Raw genomic sequence first — 20371 nt, 5'->3', positions numbered from 1 at the left:
ATGCAATGAATAACACAGTGACGTAAATGTAAAATTAATTTGCTTCTTTCAACATGAATCTTTATCCTTTAATAAAACACATCTAATAAACTCACATTCAGCAGACATTTATGACTTTAAATCTTTGTACTAAATGAGTTTTAGAGAGTACAACAGCAGTTTTACTCTCTGAGTTAGATTTCAGCTCAGTACTATATCAGGGCTATGATCACATATATATATATATATATATATATATATATATATATATATATATATATATATATATATATATATATATACCATTTTAAATGAATGCCTTTAGCAAGCATACCATGAAGGAGGAGAAATGTTGAATGAAACTCAACAGCTAAACTGACTATTTTAAAGCATGGACAAAAAAATCCTGGATGTTTTATCTAGATGTCTGTTCTTACGCACCTCCTAAACTAAACTGTGCCTGCCCTGCCCTGTCTTTAATGAATAGAAAGACAGTAGTGTTTGACATTGATTGTATGGAGCCACAGCAGTCAAGCTACTGCTTCTGCTGGAGTATGGCAACACCACTTGAACAACCCACACACAGCACTGCAGTACACCTAGACTGTATAAAAAGATGAACAGTTTGACAGCTCCCTAAAAGTGAAGCATCTTGATCGCCCCCTGGTGGCTAGCTGCAGCATAGGTCATTAGCCCCGCCCCGACCATGTGAGTGGATGGGACGTGTGCCAAACTAAAATATCAATGTGCACCCCTTTAAAATTTTCGCAAAGATGGTTTCTGTCATTTAAAGCTGCAGTTCGCAAGTCTAGTAGATCGGGTTGTGTGTTTACAACTCTCACGCCCCTCCCCCTCTACCACCGAGCTCCTCAGCTCCCTCCCATCGAGTGCTCGTCAGTGCGTGTGCACCAGATTCCTGTAAATGCCCCTCTGTCTTCTCTCAACGATAAACAGCAGGGGATAACTGGCTAAATTACTAATAGATAGCAACTGCTAACATCATTTAGCGTATACCTAGCTTGAGGCTGTGATATTTTAACATGCGCGAGGGGGGGGGGGTCTGTGGCCTGTGCACAAACTGTGCCTGACAGTCAGCTCTCACACAGCCCTGCGCTGAGTGGACAGGATGATACGGGCGCGGTGGATTTTTGCAAAAAAAACAAAACAGGCTCTAGGTACACGTAGAGGGGCGTTTTTTTTTTCCTTAAATCGGATGATTTATGTTGTTCTATGGGAGCATAGTGTCTGCTTCAGTGAATATAATCAAACAAATGTTGCCGACTGGGAATTGAAGGTAGTTCTTATCACACTAAAGTTTTCAATTTTGAAAATTTTTCAATAATTTTTATCCTTTATTTAGATAGAGCTGTTGGAGGTTGACAGGAAATGGGAGAGAGGGGGGGGGGCACATGCGGCAAATGGAGGCGGACCCTGGGCCGCTGCAGTGAGAACTTATAGCCTCTGTGTTTTGGGTGCCTGCTCTAACCACTGAGCCACCGGGCGCCCCCATTTTTCTGATACATTTAATTTGAATTTGAGTTATTTGATGCTATAAAAACAGGGTGAAACGTCATGACTGACAGCTGTGACTGACTCAACATTGGTAACAAATATGTATTGTCCATCTTTATATACAGTTTATGAGTACATTGAGAACTAATACTGGAAATTTGTGACCTTCATTTATTTAATATAATATCATTTTCTAATTCGACAATACATATTTTGAGCATGTATATATAGTAAACAGTATATATATATATACAGTATATATATATATATATATTTCCATAATTACTGCCCTTGTAGATATAATGTAGTGAACGTGAGAGCTGTTATTGCTCAGGAGGCACGACAACCAGGAGGATCTGCAAGGTTCTGTTGAAGGAATCTGGGGACACAAAGAAAACCACACCTAATGAGAATGTATGGAAAAACACGAGGGGTCTTTCAAAATTACAAACAACATTTACAATGTTGGGAAGAAGATGTGCTGTTAGTACAACCCATTCTCATCCCAACCCGTCACATAATGCGGTTTCGTCCATTACGTTACCATTTGGTATCACAGCCCAGCGCGTAAAATGCAAGGAAAAAAAATCCCTCATCTGTTTTGTGTAAAGTGAAAGATGACTGCATGGTGCCTCAGTTCATCTTTCTCTCCATGCCCATATTAATGCATAATCTAGCTACAAACGTCTGTAGCATATATTCATTATTAAAATGTACTTAATAAACGCAAATTAGATGTCTAATTATCATAACAAAATGACAGGTAATAATTATGACATAGTTTTTAATTACCCTGTCACCATAGCAACCTTTTCCAAAACTTGACTCACTTCTTTTAATGATTATCTCCATCAATTAGTACACAATTCAGTAAAATCAGATTTTCAAGTGATTTTACACAATAAAAAAGCAGATTTCCTAAAGAGTTCCCAACAGGTGGAGTGCTACCCTAAACTCATGCCTTCTGGGAATGAAATTATATCTTTGGTGACATGGTAAATACGTTAAATTTGATTTGTTGATTTGTTTTTGTCCATCTGTGTTTATTGGAAAAGTGACATGTTGTTCTGAAATTAGAGATTTGATTCCATTTTGTAAAATAACAATTCTACTTAGGATTCCCTGGTCTTATGAAATATATCTATTTGAGGGGAAGCAGCAGAGTCACTCTTATAAAATTGTTGTATGTCTTGATTAAACAAATGTTTGTATCAAATTGTATCGTATCAAATCTAACTGAATTATTATATATGAATTTGTATAATTCCCTGAATCATATCAAATCAGATTATCTTATAAGGGAGAGATGTAAACCCAGAAGAAATATGCAATACATTAACAACATATCATATATATTTTTACAGAAAGTTACCAATTTTAGCATTAACCAGCATTTGGAAATTATTTGGAAATGTATTATTTAGTTGAAATGTTATTGGAAATCAAATTTACGGTAGCTGTTTCCATTCTTACCGTTCACTCATTGAAAACTTGGAAAGATGACAAAACAAAAATCCATATTTTTTTACTAATATGTTTGTGCAGGTTCTCAGCGTTAATTTGCCAAAACAATTTTTGGTGTTTGAAAGCTAATCGTAGCGCTTGGCTAATGTGGCTAGCTAAGTGAAGTTGACTCTGACCTCCTACAATGAGAGCCTCAATATATCAGGGGGATCTCTCACTCAAGGATCCCACATTAACCGTCTGAATAAGCGTTCTTTGTATAACCCAGTTACCCTTTTTGATCAAATGTTTCTTCCTGTCACTGGTTTTAAAAGTCTAAGGATGTTCCACACATATTCCACTTAGAACCCGTTTACTGAGACTTCTGGTTTTCCCTTTTATGGACATGATGCACAAAAGCAGATATTCAATATATTCTAACCTATGAGTTTTTTAACAATGAATATTCAAATGTCATTTTTGGCCAATTTTGACATCCGATGTATTGTAGTCATATGTGCTGTTGAATATAAAGTTCCCATTGTATAAGCACCTGTTAGTTATGACTTACCTAAAGCCCTCTGAAGCCACTTTGGTCTGTTGTTGAAGTAAATGAAAATATAGTAAGCGGGGAGGCCAGTCAGGGAAATGGCAAAACCAATCCCTGTGTTGACCGGGTCCGAGTACAGGGACAGGAAGACCATGAAGAAACACGTGAGGCAGAACACCACTGGGATGAAGAGAGGAACCTGTGCACAATTTAGGAGGGCATCTGTCATTTCTATATATACTGTGGGTGAGCAGATGGTGAGGAAGTAGTCACACTTTTGTGGAAATAAAGTGTCATCGGCGTCAAATCATCCCATGGTCTATTTCAGCACTTACATACATTAAATAAGCCATCAAGACAGTTTTTTTTTTGTGTAACGACTATTAGCCGAGCTAACTGATTAGCTCGGGTAGTACAGTGAAGGCATTAAAACAGCTTTTCTAACCAAACCTCTGCAGTAGCATGATAAGAGTCAATACACGTTAACGCCCCGAGCTAATCAGTGTTAGCCACGTCCAGCTGTTAGCGACTCTTCTGGATTGCTCCGTTAATAGTTCATACATGAAAGAAATGTCTTGATGGCTTATTTAATGTATGTAAGTGCTGAAAAAGAACATGGGATGATTCTATGCCGAAATTACACTTTAACTAATTCACATGTTCATTACATGTTCATACCCCGCTTAGGGCTCTCTATGAGAAATGAAACATTGCTACAAGAACAAAGTGAGTTACTGTGGAATACACCTGTGTTCTGGTTAATATTGTGGCACAGATTCAGACAGGATTCAGTACTGCAACAGCTGTGCACAGGTGTGCAAACTCGTACCTTAAAGGGGCGGGGGAGGTCAGGTTTTGTATATCGAAGGTAGATTAAACCCAGCACCACCACACCGATGAACAGCCACCGCAGGAAGCTCATGAAGTTCAATAGGCTGTAGATGTCTCCCACAAACAGCTGCAGCATGGTCATAGGATACTGCACACACACACACACACACACACACACACACACACACACACACAAATGTAAGAAGTAAAAAGGTTATTACTTACTTTAAGATATTTCCATATCAGGCATCAGCCCTTACTTATCAAATTTTTTTAACCATATGTCGGCATGCAAGGTATATGAAGGTAACCATAGCAACAATATTATTATTCACAATACATTACTAGTAGAGGATAATGAACATGTAATATGATGAGTATTATTTGTTTCAACATAGTAGTACTTTTTCAAGGTTAATTGTTAGTGTTGTTATCAGTTATTCTTATTTCAAATGAGGGTATTTGTAATATTATTGTATTGTCAGTATTGTCTAATGAACAGTTATTATTGATATTGCAGTAAACAGACCAATATGAGGACAGCAGCTAGTGGAGTGTGTCTGTTGATGTGGACCATTGACAAAACCTCAGGGAGCTGTCCTTCACGGGATGCCACGTAGAACATTCTGGTGAACACACAAACACACACACACACACACACACACACACATATGAAACACTTTCTATACAGATATTTCACGTACAGTAAAAAGCCTTCCTGTGGCTCAAAAGGCATGGCTGGTAGGATTTTCAAATGAAAACCAGCAGGAAGTGTTAGGTTTCTTTGACAGTTACTCAATAGCCTTCAAGAAAAAACAGCAAGTAAAAGTGACTTAAAACAGTTTTTCCTCAGTGTACTAGATTGTAAGGCAAATAAGTAGTGTGTTGTCATTGTTAAGTGCGTGAGACCAAAGCCAGCTATAAGCATCTGTACCTTGATAAGGCAAAGAGGCAGCCATTCATGGAGCCGTAGCAGGACAAGGCCACAAACACCGGCACTGCTATGGAGAAGTTCCCCATCAGCTTCTCTGCAAAAGTCTGACAGGAAGAAACAGAGGGAGACACAGACAGGGAGCAAAGTGAGCAAAAGTACCTGCTGCTTTACAAGGAGCCAGCATGAATCAGCAGTGTATCTGCTCCCAAACTCATGACAAGGTAGATTACATTATTCTAAAACATTTTTACTAAATCTGTCCTCTGGGTGTGAAGATAGCTAGCTTATCCGTTGAGAAACTCATTGTTTTTGTCACTTACAGGCAGGGTTCCTACACATTTTCCATTTCAAAATCCCATACTTTTCAGACTCTAATTTCTCTGAGGATTTTTCAGTCAACATTAAACATCTAAATACCAATTGTTAAATGCTTATGTAAATAAATGGTATGTTCATTTCTCACTATGTATTATGTTGCCATAAAATTAGAAGACATTTTTAACTACGTATTGTAGCTCATTAAAGTGAATGAACTCCAAACTGAGACATGGACAATACACAGCATTTTATTCAAACTAAAGGCTAAAAAAGTGCAATTAATAACTGTGAACCTGCAACCCCTTAAGACAGTAACATTAGAAATGGACAATTAACCAGGAACTACAAAAGAAAACACAAGTCTTTGCTTCATTGGCTTTAGATGTAATGAGTAAACATACTTGTAAATAAATAAAATGATAATAAATTAAAAAAAATCTTAAATAAAATGTAGACGATACGTAAGGAAAAAAAATCAATAAATGAGAATTACAGTCGCACCGTGAGCAGTAACCATGGTAACCCAATACCATTATTTTCATATCATCTACAGGTCGGCTGCGTCAATTCAATTCAATTCAATTCAATTCAAAAAACTTTATTTGTCCCCGGGGGGCAATTCAGGGCACACAGAGCAGCAAATAACGACAGTGCAACTATACAAAAACATTTTAACCTAACACAAGAATAAAGTGTAAGAGAAGAGTAAGTGTCAGGATGTTAGTGTGTTAGTACAGGTAGAATAATTGTCAGGATGTTAGTGTGTTAGTACAGGTTAGATACGGAGAACATCGTCGGCGTGAGATGTAGAAAGACATGCGTGTATCAGATGTAAGCAGAAATGTGAACGGGTGTATAAGATGTAAACACGCAGTAGACTGTTAAAACAGGTATGAACAGAACTGTAGTGGACAGTGATCTGATTCAGATGAGGTCAGACATGATACATGTGTGTAATGAGCAGACGTAAACAGAACTATAGTGCAGTAATAGAGTATAAATATAATATATAACTATAAGCTAAATAATAAAGTGATAGTGGTGTATGGCAGGAAAAAGCAGTCTAAGTATATGCTAGCTCTGTGTAACAGATGAATACAGAAAAATAAAGTGACCATAGTGCTGTGATGGATACAATATAGGACCTGATAGACAGAATAAAGTGGAGTAGTGCATTAATACCATAATTTAAAATAACTAACAGAATCAAGTAGACCAGTAAGAACATAGTAACAGAATAAGTCCGGTGTGAACATAATAACAGAATAAATAAGTAAGCGGAGTAGTGCAACAGACCGGAGTAACATTCTAAACAGAATAAATAAGTGGCGTAGTGCAACAGACCGGAGTAACATTTAAACAGAATAAATAAGTGGCGTAGTGCAACAGACCGGAGTAACATTTAAACAGAATAAATAAGTGGAGTAGTGCAACAGACCGGAGTAACATTATAAACAGAATAAATAAGTGGCGTAGTGCAACAGACCAGTAACATTATAAACAGAGTGAACAGAATAAGTGGAATTGTGCATCAAACCAGTAGTTTGATGCACACATGTAGTTTGATTGCGTTGCGTTAGAAAGTTGTATAGATTAATATATTTTAATTTAGAAAGTGAGATAATAGTCTGGAAACAATACAAACATTTTTCCAAACTTATCCAGACCTGGTAATTACTCAAATTAAATTCCATACTTTTCCATACTGTGTAGGAACCCTGTACAGGCTTCAATTGCCAAGTGAACAATGTATCACAGACTATTTGTTTTTATCCAAGGAGTCCAACACTTGAGAAAATACACTCATGAGCTTCCTCTCCTAAAATGAGATAACAAGTGATTAGCTCGCTGCTAGTAGCTAATTTGTCATGAAGTTACGGTGGCCCTGAGCGCTCAATGCACTGCAAATTAAAACAACACATGCGGACAAAATATACAGGACAGCACAAGCGAAAGAAGAAACATCTTCACTAACTTGCATGCACAGCATTTACAAAACTAGCTGCAGTATGCTGACAACACAATAGGACACTAAAAAGGGACGTGTGTGGCTGGGCGGGACACGCCATAGACAGGAGCTGGTTTCAAAATCGTTCCTTATCACATTCATCATATTCTTTTTGTAGTGTTGTTCGAATTCTCAATGGATGATTTCATTCAAAATAGAGTCCACTATAAAATAGCCACAATGCACAGCTTATTTGAGTGTACATACGATGTACACTACATTTGTATCCTGTATACCACAATGCAATGGTGTTTTACTGGAGGAGAAGACAAAGCAGAAGAGGTGCTAACGGTAGCCAGGTATTTTAGAGCTAACTGCAGTTACAATCAACCTCACAAGCTGACTTGTTCCTTAACACGTTTACTACTGTTACTCGCTTGTAAAAATGCATCAAGGGCAAATAGCTTGCATTAGGGACACACAACCATTAAAAGCAATCCCCACTTTAATACCATCGAAATTTCAACAATGTATTTAGGATTTAACATTGAAACAGCAATCAAAAAACCTCTTCCTGAATGGCCCGGTTTACAGCTCCGTTTGTTTACATGATGCGGGTCGCACCCGCTAAGGTCACACATATATATGCATTTACTGACGCCACCATTTAAAAAAAAAAAAAAATCTTGTTTTATCATTCCCTATATAGTGCACTATTTAAAAAATACTATATAGGACATAGTAAATAAGTGAATGAGGGCATAAATCCCATCCCCTCTATGTTAGCAGTTATGGCAGCTTGACAGCTGTGGGAGGGTGAATGTATGGTACAGCTGTGGGAGGGTGAATGTATGGTACGCCGATACCCCCAGATTTCTACTGCGCAGACTGGTTCAAAAGACATAATTAGCTTCACATTTGTACAGTGGGAAAGAAGTGGAGACAAGTTGTCCATCTTTAAATACAGTCAATGGGACACACTTGTTGTTGCCATGGTTTGTGGCTTACTGAAGTAAATTAAGTCTGCTTTCTGTCATTAAGATCGCATGATTCAGATATTAAAATGAATAAGAAGATATCTGCAATACTATCTGAATCATGCTATCACACTGTGTGCACAAGATTGCAACTCATGGGGAATTGTTTGGTCTCTGTAAATCATAAATAAGTCAAGGAGTGTGGTCTTTACCTACTCCATATGTAAAGTGTCCTGAGATAACTTTTGTTATGAATTGGCACTGTAAATAAAATTGAACTGAATTCTCTCTTCTTCCAGTTTTCCGTGTCTGTACTCCAGCTCTGTACTTTAAGCACACTTATAAAAAAGAAAGCAAATAAGTACAGTATATTCTTCTTAAAAAGGGTAGCGGGGTTCTGTTAAGAATTATCTCACTGTGAATACGTCTTCAGCTATCAGTTTATTGAATTGTGGTTTGTCTTAATTTATTAACTGTAGCTGGTTCGATGAAATTAGAGCAGTTGACAGGGCTGCTGGCAGTAATTGTCATTAATGGGTCATTCAGAAGTGGGAACAAAAGCAGCTTATTATTCATGAAGCCATTCAGTGCTGATTAACCACAGTCCACACTTCCATAGACCAGCACGGCTGTAGGGGGGGGGGGGGGGGGGGGGGGGGGTCTTACACATGTGTATTTGTTGTTCTATGCAAATGGACACTGAAATGATGTTGTCACTTAAGATCATTTCTGTATGTATTCTGCTGTATAATGATGCAATTCTGTTAAGTATGCTTGACTTCTATAGAAAAATGCAAAATATTCCAAACACAGCGGTGTGGCATTGACAGCGGAAAAGAAAATGCATTCCACCTACAGAAATAGGATTTCCCCTGAAAAATATGTATTATACTCTGTACAGAAAACACAAAGATCACAATGTGTGCAGTTATTATTTGGGGATTTCTACACAGAAACGGGTCTCTCTGAGACTGAGGGAGGTGATTGTTTTTGTTTTGTTGTCTTGGTTAGTTTTTTATTTGTATGTAGTCTTTTATAATGTGCCTGTTACCATAACCTGCTTAGGAAATAGTGAAAGGAAGTGAAAAACGTGGAAATGATGTGGATCAGTTATGAGAACGGCCAAAGTGGTTATTATGTTCCAGCAGACACCAACAGAGGTCAATAGGCACATAACATATCCAGAATTTAAGTGCATCACTGCCTTTGTAGCCACACAACATAAAACGTTTTCAACCCCTTTTTGCTACGGTTGAAAAGATAACAGTACAGCAACTTCTGGCTAAAAAATATGTTATACATTTAAAAATATCCCATCTGTAAGAAAGAGTATGAAAGAAAATTTGTGATACTGCTGTGTAATTTTTCACGTTGTTGCCTTGGTGACGTTGTATTCTGCTGTTGATTCTGTAACAAGTGCCAAGCTGTTTACTTTATGTTGAACCCTTTGGCTCCGTTCTCACTGCAGGTCTTCATGCACAATTCCGATTTATTGCTCAAATCTGATTTTTTATTTGTCCATTCACATTCTTCTATGGCCCCTCAAAGTGCTATCAAAAATAGATCGGTTAGGAAACGACCGAGACCAGGTCTAGCTTGCACTGAAGTGTCACCCTAAATATTAATTAATTTGTTTTGATCCGGTTCCTGGCTCCTGCCTGTGGCAAAGGGTTTTTTTTCAATAAACTTTATATGTCATTCATTTCCAAAAAAGAGCAGCGTGGGTCAGAATGACATCAAAGCCACATTAAATATGACCTGGCTGTCCAGGTTGCGCATTCAAAAAAATCTGATACGTATCTGATTCAGTAGCACATTTAAAAGTGACCTAATTCTGATTAGAAAATGTCATATTCAATGCAACTTGTGGTGTTCACACTGTCAAAAGCAAATCAGAAATGGGTCACATATGAGAGAAAAAATCGGATTCAGGTCACTTGAAACGGCAGTGTTAACGTAGTCTTAGTGGTCTGCATAGACCAGTCTTCTTCAATTTTCTGGTTCATTCAAGTGAAGCTAAGCTGGGAAAGGTGTTGTATATTTATATCATTAATTTCTAATTTTCTATAGAAATGGTATGTCTTGTTGGTGCAGACATCGGAGCCTACTGGCGTGATGTGGTGTAGTCTGGCTTAGCACTCAGCTCTCCCCTCTAGCCCAAATATGGTCACGTTTGGTTTCAAAAACCCAAGATGGCGATGGCCAAAATGTCAAACCACAAACAACTGGGTGACATCACTGCAGCTTCGTCCATTTCTTATAAACCGTCTATGGGTGGAACCTGTTATTGCTCTCAAAGTAATTGAGTTTAATATACAGACTAGCACAACACAACTAGATTCAACTTAGTGTTTCAGCATTGCTCAGTTCTATATTTTCATTTATATTAATAGAGAACCTACTACTTATGCATTTATCAACGCTTCAATATGCCTCAAACTTATTTGATGACTAACTTCCGCACAAAAGGATAATTATCTGTCTGTAATTCTTCAAACTCTTTTTAACTATTAGCCTTCACTCTGACATTATGTGAATATTCTTCTAATTTATGTGGTCTAAAATGACTGATGCCTTGAGGCTAGTCACCTCAAGACAACTTCTAGACATATTCAGTTTGAGATGTAAACTTTTGCCAGCTGTCTGTGAGGGAGGAAGAACAGAGTGTAATTATATGATCATATCACAGCCGTCTAAGAACAGATAAATGCTCTTAACACCTTTCTTAAGGCTCTCCTATCCCTCATCGTGTACTGGGCAATAAAACTAACTGCATTAGAATAGATCCAAGATCTCTCAGTGAATGAGTCTTCCCTAGCTATAGGCTTACAGTAGCAGTGATAGCAGTCCTCAGTCTAATAAGCAACGGTGGCTGTTATTAGGGGATGTCCGTGATGTGATTAGCATTAAAAGGGCTGGGCTGGAAAAATCACATTAACAGCTGCTGGGAAGCCAAACTGTCAGAGACGCTTCGCTAATAATTACATGTTAAGTGCAGGAAGGCGCTTGCATTAGCAGTAAACGTTACTAATAGCAGAGAGGTGAGACCTCATCTAAATGCTTTAAAGTAGCTAACAGCACTGCAGGAGAGCCAAGGCTGACTCCAAATGTCCAGAACTCAAAATAACTGTTGACGGTTGCTGGTTAGAAGCTGACAAACAAGGGTAGCATTACTAAAAGACTGCACTTACTGTTTCCCTGTTTAGTTTGACTGTACAGGAAGTATAGCAAGATTTTATTCAGGAAAAGTTCCAAAATTCGCATCCTACTGTCATGGTTCTAGCCAACATATTACTCCTATTAATATTCTTGGTCCTACTTCTATTTGTGGAGTTAATCGTTCTCTTCATTTTGGAACTACAGTACCCAGTATCCATGATTTGGGGGCTTTGGTGGTAGTACACTGTTGTTATAGAGAGAGTCAGTTAGCTTTGGGCATTCTAAAAATAATCGATCAGGAAGTGCTGAAAGCCGAGTGGTCTGCCTATGTGGGCCTGATGGCAGTGTTGCGCATCCACATGCACGTTTTTGATGAACAGTGAACTGAAATTATAAGTTTGCAATTAATGAAAGTGAACATCAAACTGTGTTTCGGGGCACCAAAAAAACGGCACCCCGGTGTTGTATCAAAGACTTTCTCCCCCAACGACATGTGTCCTACCTAAATCTGAGCCAAACCTTACACATTACCCTCACAAGGGGTCACTAGGGAAACAGTACAGAAGGGAAACACTATTCGACTGGGGAACAGACCTTGACACAACACATCTTTTCATCTTGGTTGAAAAGTATTAATATTACTTACCACAGCAACTGCCTCTGAGGCCAGGAGCTCCTCTGCTGACATCACAGTATAGTATGACACGTTGATCAGCACATAGCAGGAAGTCACAATCGCCATGGAGATACAGATGGCTAATGGCACAGTCCTGAGGGATAATAACAGATGCAGAACACTGTCATTTACTTGTGTGTGTCTCACTCACCTTCATCTCACCTTTATTATGACCTCCCCTCTCTTTTTCTGTATTTAAATCATAAAAATCAGATGAAACAGTGTGGCTCTGACATTCAACACTTTAATTAACAGTTTCTTAATACTTCCAGACTTACAGTAGCGAACCGTGGGGTCTGGCACTGGGCCTTCATGGTGTTAAAATCATAATGTTTTGTGGAATTTTTTAAAGACGTGAACATCTCTAACTTGTTGCACAACAAGCTACGACACACAGCTCTAATTCACACACAAACACACACACGAAATTTCATCTCAGCACCACAAGGTAAAAAGCTCCACACACAGTGTCCAACGGCACCGTCACAGCGTGTGCGCCATAGGCCGTATAAAGAATGGACGTAGCTTCTTCACTGCGGCCTATTCTCTCAACTTGATCTAATCGTACTCGCCTCTGGGAGTACGTCCAGCTGATGTTTACAGAATTAGCCGCATTAGCTCAAACTAGCTGGAGTTGGTCTTCCATTTGATTATTGGTCGATGGTTGCTTCGAAAGCACCTTGAAAAGGCAATGCTTTTAAGCTAGCCACAGTGTTTTCCTCTTCTTCTCTCATTGTCGCCACTTCAGCTCACTTCTTTGCGCCCACTGGCCCTTGATCGTGACCCTTCTAAATGTTTTTTTTTCTTTCTTTTTTTTTGACCTGACTAAATAACAATGGCCTGCTAGAAGAAGGAGAAGTGCAAGGTTTTTTTTGTCCCGCCCACTAATGGCAATATTTGATTGGCTGATTTACCTGTCACTTACTACAAAAACAGGTCTGGACCACAGCTGCAGAACGACAACGGAATCTAATTGGATAACTCTATTTTCAAGTTTTTGGGAAACTTAAACAGTTATTTTCTGAAGCAAGCTTGATAGAAAATAAGGCTAAAATCCCCTCTGCAGACTTCCCTACCCTGTCTTTGGCTCTCAGCTCCAAGCCCATTGGTTCCTACTGAAGACTTAAATGACATATATTGTTTTATATTGTTTTATCTAAAAAGGCTCACTCGTTTCCTAGAACATTGTTGATTTGGGTCTATACGTGGGATTTGTTGACAGTAGAAAATATTCTCTCTCTTTTAGCTCTGGTTTTGGTCTCTAAATGCTTCACTGTGTCTATCTGTAGTTTGCTGCTAAGCTGGTAAAGTACAGTGGGTTTAGGAGAATGAGCTGCTGAACAAGTTGATGACAGCCATGAGAGTAAACCAAAAACAATTAAGTGGCAGACCGTAAAAACAAAACAACACACAACTGAAACGCTCTCATATACACAACTGAAAAATGATATGCTCACACACACAACAGATATAAATAATTAAATAACTGCTAAATAAATGCAGTTTGAATAAGGAATTTTAAATGTTTTCTTTTTGTTTTCAAATACATTAAATAAGTTTGCTTGTAAATTTCACTTGTATGTCTTTATTAAGGACAAACATTATTCATTTTCATTGCATCACCAAAAAAATCATAATATACAGATTGACAATCCAACTTACCGCTCAGGGTTTTCTACCTCCTCTGTCACAAAGTTCAAATAGAACCTGCAATAAGAAACAGTTATTGTACTGTATAATCTTTGTGTGTGTGTGTGTGTGTGTGTGTGTGTGTGTGTGTGTGTGTGTGTGTGTGTGTGTGTGTGTGTGTGTGTGTGTGTGTGTGTGTGCATGTGTGTGTGTGTGTGTGTGTGTGTGTGTGTGTGTGTGTGTGTGCGTGTGTGTGTGTGTGAGAACCATACCTACCACCCAGCGTATGCATACATCCCAGAGTAGAAGGCCAGTGGCATACCAGACAGCTTCACATTGTTCATCTCAAAGGCATTCTCAAAGTTCCTGGTCTCTCCTGCACAGACACAAACACACACACACACACACACACAAGAAAACACATTTCTTCTTGTTGACATTTTGAAGCACCACAATTGTTCCTAAATGAAGAAGGATTGTTGCAGCAATAGAATGATCTGCTTAAATTGTTCTTACACAAGACCAGGGGCCTGTTTCACAAAGCAGGTTTAGTGAAAACTCTGAGTCTGTTAACCCTGAAATGAGGGAAACTCTGAGTTTTCCGTTTCACAAAGGGAGGTAACTCAAACCAGAGACAGAGGGGTAACTCTAGCCTGTTTCACAAAGAGAGGTAACTTATCCTCTCGGTCAGTTACCATGGTAACATGCTCTCTGAAACTAACCTGGTCGGGACCAGGTTTTTCTCAGAAAACCTCAAGTTTCTCTCTGTCTCCGCCCTCTTTCAGCCACACACAGTGTTTGATTTCCTCATTCATTCAGTCAGCGGGCGAGTTTTGGCGTAGTATAGTTTCGTCTGTTTTTTTCAGAAAATCACTGCAAAAATCAGCCAGTAGGCCTACATTAGAAGTTATATTAGGTCGCAACTATTTCACTACCATGGCGTGTCCTTTTGATAACGATCCCGGGGATGAAGGTGCAGCATTACTGCGCAGATAATTAAATATTCGTCGGGAGATGATTATCAGACCGCGCATAGACGTCCTTAATATACTGCAGCCATAATTACAAAATGAATGAAATGGATCTTTTGAGCAAGTTGAATGTATTTGACTTAGCGTTTCCTAAATATAATCCCAGCTTTTCTTGCAATTCATAGGTTCAAAAGTGTGTGCTTTTAATTGGGTTACCAGTATATAAACTACTCCTATATAGCCTTCTGATCCAGAATATCACCTATAATGCGAGGGGGCTGAATACGGCACAACACCGTTTCATGTCACAGTCCATCTCACCCCTCCTTACATTTCCAACATTAACAACCAGTAATGCTCTCATATCATAGCAGATATTGTGTGTTGCGCTGCGTTTTTTTTTGCAAATGGGAGTTTTTTATACAACATTTATATGTTGTATAAAAAACAGCCACTTACGGTAATATTTACTTTACCATGTAAAACATGCTCAAAATGAGGCGTCACCATGAGATTTTGCCGATGTTTTACCTGTTTGAATACCTGTATGTTTTTATGTTTCATCTTAAGCTACTGCCAAGTGCGCTTCTCCCCCGCGGGGTTGCACTTAAATGAATTAAACTAATAGGCTCCCACTCAAGCAGTTTCCCCTGTGATATTATTGTGATTGCAAAAGACTACATTTAAACTTATGCACTGACCCAAGCAGCAATGTTCTCCCGCACCGTCTCCCTCTCTTTTGCTGCAGCAGCGGTGTAAACCTGCTCAAACTCTCCGTATGAGCCCATTAATATTTCCAATTCCAGTTGTAGCGTAGCCCTTCGCTTCCCCGTTGCCATGGTGACTCATCGAATCAGGGCTCCATTGATGCTGTCTTTTTTTACTTGTGGTGCACGCGCTTAACTCCAGGTCAAACTACTCTGAGTTGATCAACCTAACGCAAATCTGCTGTTCTGGAACCGAAAACTCAGAGTTTCCTATCTCAGAGTAGATCAACTCAGAGTTCAGGGTTAGACTCAGAGTTTTTTGAACCTGCTTTGTGAAACAGGCCCAAGGGGCCTGTTTCACAAAGCAGGTTTAGTGAAAACTCTGAGTCTGTTAACCCTGAAATGAGGGAAACTCTGAGTTTTCCGTTTCACAAAGGGAGGTAACTCAAACCAGAGACAGAGGGGTAACTCTAGCCTGTTTCACAAAGAGAGGTAACTTAAACTCTCGGTCAGTTACCATGGTAACATGCTCTCTGAAACTAACCTGGTCGGGACCAGGTTTTTCTCAGAAAACCTCGAGTTTCCCTCTGTCTCCGCCCTCTTTCAGCCACACACGGCATTTGATTTCCTCATTCATTCAGTCAGCGGGCGAGTTTTGGCGTAGTATAGTTCTGTCTGTTTTTTCAGAAAATCACTGCAAAAATCAGACATTAGAAGTTATATTAGGTGGCGACTATTTCACTACCAAGGCATGTCCTTTTGATAACGATCCCGTGGATGAAGCTGCAGCATTACTGCGCAGATAATTAAATATTCGTCGGGAGATGATTATCAAACGATTGATTATAGATGTTCCTGCATTTCCAGGCAATTCTCTTTTTGAGCGGTACCGTTTCATGTCACAGCAGATATTCTGTGTTACGCTGCGTTTTTTTGCAAACAGGAGTTTTTGTATACAACGTATAAAAATCATTCAGTAGGCCTATATATAAGTTATATTAGGTGGTGACTATTTCACTACCATGGCATGTCCTTTTGATAACGATCCCGTGGATAAAGGTGACGTATTGCCGCAAAGAGAATTAAATATTCGTCGGGAGATGATTATCAGACCGCGCATAGACGTCCTTAATATACTGCAGCCATAATTACAAAATGAATGAAATGGTTCTTTTGAGCAAGTTGAATGTATTTGACTTAGCGTTTCCTAAATATAATTCCAGCTTTTCTTGCAATTCATAGGTTCAAAAGTGTGTGCTTTTAGTTGGGTTACCGGTATATAAACTACTCCTATATAGCCTTCTGATCCAGAATATCACCTATAATGCGAGGGGGCTGAATACGGCACAACACCGTTTCATGTCACAGTCCATCTCATCCCTCCTTACATTTCCAACATTAACAACCAGTAATGCTCTCATATCACAGCAGATATTGTGTATTGAGCTGCGTTTTTTTTTGCAAATAGGAGTTTTTTATACAACATTTATATGATGTATAAAAAACAGCCACTTACGGTAATATTTACTTTACGATGTAAAACATGCTCAAAATGAGGCGTCACCATGAGACTGTGCTGAGGTTTTACCTGTTTGAAAAATGTTTTTATGTTTCATCTTAAGCTGCGCTTCTCCCCCGCGGGGTTGCACTTAAATGAAATAAATTAATAGGCTCCCACTCATGCAGTTCCCCCTGTGATATTACTGTGATTACAACAGGACTACATTTAAACTTACGCACTGACCCGAGCAGCAATGTTCTCCCGCTGGTCTCCCTCTCTTTTGCCGCTGCAGCGGTGTAAACCTGCTCAAACTCCGTATGAGCGCATTCATATTTACAGTTGCAGTGGTAGCGTAGCCCTTCGCTTCCCCGTTGCCATGGTGACTCGTCGAATCAGGGCTCCATTGATGCTGTCTTTTTTTACTTGTGGTGCACGCGCTTAACTCCAGGTCAAACTACTCTGAGTTGATCAACCTAACGCAAATCTGCTGTTCTGGAACCGAAAACTCAGAGTTTCCTATCTCAGAGTAGATCAACTCAGAGTTCAGGGTTAGACTCAGAGTTTTTTGAACCTGCTTTGTGAAACAGGCCCCAGGAGTGATTGTAGCCATAACAATAACAGTAATGATAATCATAAAAGTAGTTTTAACAATAAAACTGATGAATGGAGCAGTACTCTGACTCATCATCTTGGAAGAATAGATTATTCTGTACAACACAGATACATCAGCCAGATGAAATGGAATCAGTGTTGTGTTTTATACAGGGGATCACATTTATGAACAAAAATTGCTCATACAAACACATAAAACAATCTAATAGGACACTATTGTTGTACTGCTGTATTGTTGAGAGCCATGGATTGTCTCTAATGATCACTGTGTGAAGACATGCAGAGGTGAATACAGATATTACCAGGGTCAGATTAATCAGATGGGGGAGCCCAGGGAAAAAATTAGACAAAGGGCCCCGATTGCCCCCCATCTGTTATAATTCTGTTGGTCAAATTTATTTAAAAATATGGACCATGTACATTTTCACAAGAGACATAATCATGCAAAACTCTCCTTATTGTATTATTATTTGAGTTGATATAGGCTTTTGTGGTGTATATTTGGAAACTAATTTGCAGTCAATGACATGATCATACACCAAGTGACACAATGAAAATGGGGTTTCAGGGCAACTGTGGGACCCGGGTCCTGGGGCAGTTGCCTTCTCTTCCCAGTTGGTGATCCAGCCTCAAATAAAACAATAAAATACAACACATAAATATATAAATAACATTAATTACATAATTCCTAAAACTTTGAGTTGTGTTGAAAAAGAGCTGGCTGTTTCCATAGTATAATGAAACTAGAGTCACCAATTTCTGGTAAACACTATATATATATATATATATATATATATATATATTATTGTTCAGAATTTGACAAAATATTCACTGGGGCCATACCATTGCTGTACTACCATGTTTTTTTTTTTTTAAACGACTTCAACAAAAACATTTTTTTAAAAAGCATTGAGCAAAATTAAAGAACACTTTCAGATCCCTCTTTAATCTAAACTAAATTGTCACCTGGTGAGATTTGACTTCATTGTTGGACACACCCTATTTATCTGCAGCTCTCATGGTTCCTTTGTAAGATGGCAGCTGCTGTAAGGTGACTGAAACCCTGAGACAGCAGGCTGTCCAGATGAAGGCCAAAGGGATGACCCTCTCAGCCATCAGAGAGAGGTTGGGCGTTCACAGTCTGTGATTTCTAGAAGATTGGAACTTTACAAGGACACAGATTCAGTCCCTCAAAAAGGTCGGTCGTCCACGTAAAACAAGTGCACAAGAGGACAGGATTATGAGATTATTATTATATTATCATTATTATTATTATCATTATTATTATCATTATTATTAAGACTCTTTATGGGGAATCAGTTCAACACTGCAGCTGGAGTTGGTCTCCAGTTCAGTGCTGAACAGGACAAGGATCTGTCTCTGCACACAGTGTCTCATTGTTTAAGACAATTTGGACTAAAAGCCTACTCTGCAGTGACCAAACCTCTCATCAACAGAAAGAGTAAAAAGGCTAGACTTGCCCTTGCTGAGGAGCATGTTGTGTGGACAGAGGAGAACTGGTCCAGAGGGACTTAAGTGATGAGAGTACGTTCAGTTTATTTGGATCTGATGGAAACATTATGTTGGGCGTAGGACTGGGGAAAGACTGAACCCAGAGTGTGTAAAGAAGTCAGTTACATCTGGAGGAGGTAGTATCATGGTGTTATATATATAATATATATATTATACTATGAAATTCTGGATAGTAAAAAAAAATAATTTCATTGTATTTCAGATTAGTTTGTTGTCTAATTTTGATCACTGCTTTTTTCACAAAATAAAGGTTTTTGTTGAAGTGCCATGGTTATTTTAAAAAATATGCTCGTACAGCAGAAGTATAGCCACGGATTATATTCTATCAAATTCTGGACAGTAAAAAAATAAATGTCGTGGTATTTCAGAATAAATCAAGTATTAATTTGTTCTCTCATTTTGATCTCCAGTGTATATGGTTAATTTGTCTCTAGTGGTCTAAACATCTGAATGTAAGAGAGATCCAACTCTGCTATGCCTAAGACCTGTGTTCCCTACCAGGCCTGATCCATGTAGGATCCTGTATGGATATCAAGCTAAATGAAATGTGTTCCCTGCCTGGTCATCTGTCCTGGGGCATTTGATAACTTTTAGATACAGAATTGAAATATAAACTATAGTGCATGATGATCCTTTCTACATTGGAGGGTCTGAGAATGAACAGCTGCAATAATCAGGATCTGTAGTGTAGTGTTCGATTTAGCTGGTCTGCATTTCAAGAAATATGAATGATAATTAAGAGAGGTCATTTTGAGAACATTATATATGATATTTATTGTAGTAATGCCTCTATACACACATAGACAGATTTTAAAATGAGGCCCATAGCTGAGGGGATGACCGTCTTCATGCGCTGCAAGGCCTCTTATAACACCAGCTGTAAAGACATTATGAAATGCCTGAGTTGTTGTGCTTGCTGTGAGCAGCTGCGTATCACAGCCTTCAAGGCTATGGGGTTATATTTACAGTGCATGTTGTTGTGTGAGATGAAGGAACAAAAGTTAATTGTTACAGCTGAGCATTCTGTGTGAATACACACACAGAATACATCACAACACATCCGATGGACTCTTGGGGGTATATTTGGAACT

The 20371-nt window shown here is 38.8% G+C and overlaps 1 protein-coding gene across 1 annotated transcript in view; it reads right to left on the bottom strand.

Annotated features, from left to right (window-relative positions):
• Positions 1-288: 288 nt before the first annotated feature.
• slc7a11 (solute carrier family 7 member 11) overlaps positions 289-20371 on the bottom strand; it is a 30068-nt gene continuing 9985 nt past the window's right edge. The window contains exons 5-12 of the mRNA XM_083915741.1: positions 14233-14332; positions 13990-14034; positions 12298-12421; positions 5250-5353; positions 4845-4941; positions 4314-4463; positions 3506-3683; positions 289-1870 (exon numbers count right to left, since the gene is read on the bottom strand). Of these exons, the coding sequence (XP_083771867.1) occupies positions 1815-1870; positions 3506-3683; positions 4314-4463; positions 4845-4941; positions 5250-5353; positions 12298-12421; positions 13990-14034; positions 14233-14332 (854 nt within the window). The 3' untranslated portion in view covers positions 289-1814. The remainder of the gene's footprint in view (positions 1871-3505; positions 3684-4313; positions 4464-4844; positions 4942-5249; positions 5354-12297; positions 12422-13989; positions 14035-14232; positions 14333-20371) is intronic.

The sequence above is a fragment of the Echiichthys vipera genome (assembly GCF_963691815.1).
Source record: "Echiichthys vipera genome assembly, chromosome: 6".
Classification (NCBI taxonomy): domain Eukaryota; kingdom Metazoa; phylum Chordata; class Actinopteri; order Perciformes; family Trachinidae; genus Echiichthys; species Echiichthys vipera.
The sequence above is the reverse complement of the archived record's forward strand: the minus strand, read 5'-3'. Positions and strand labels throughout refer to the sequence as shown.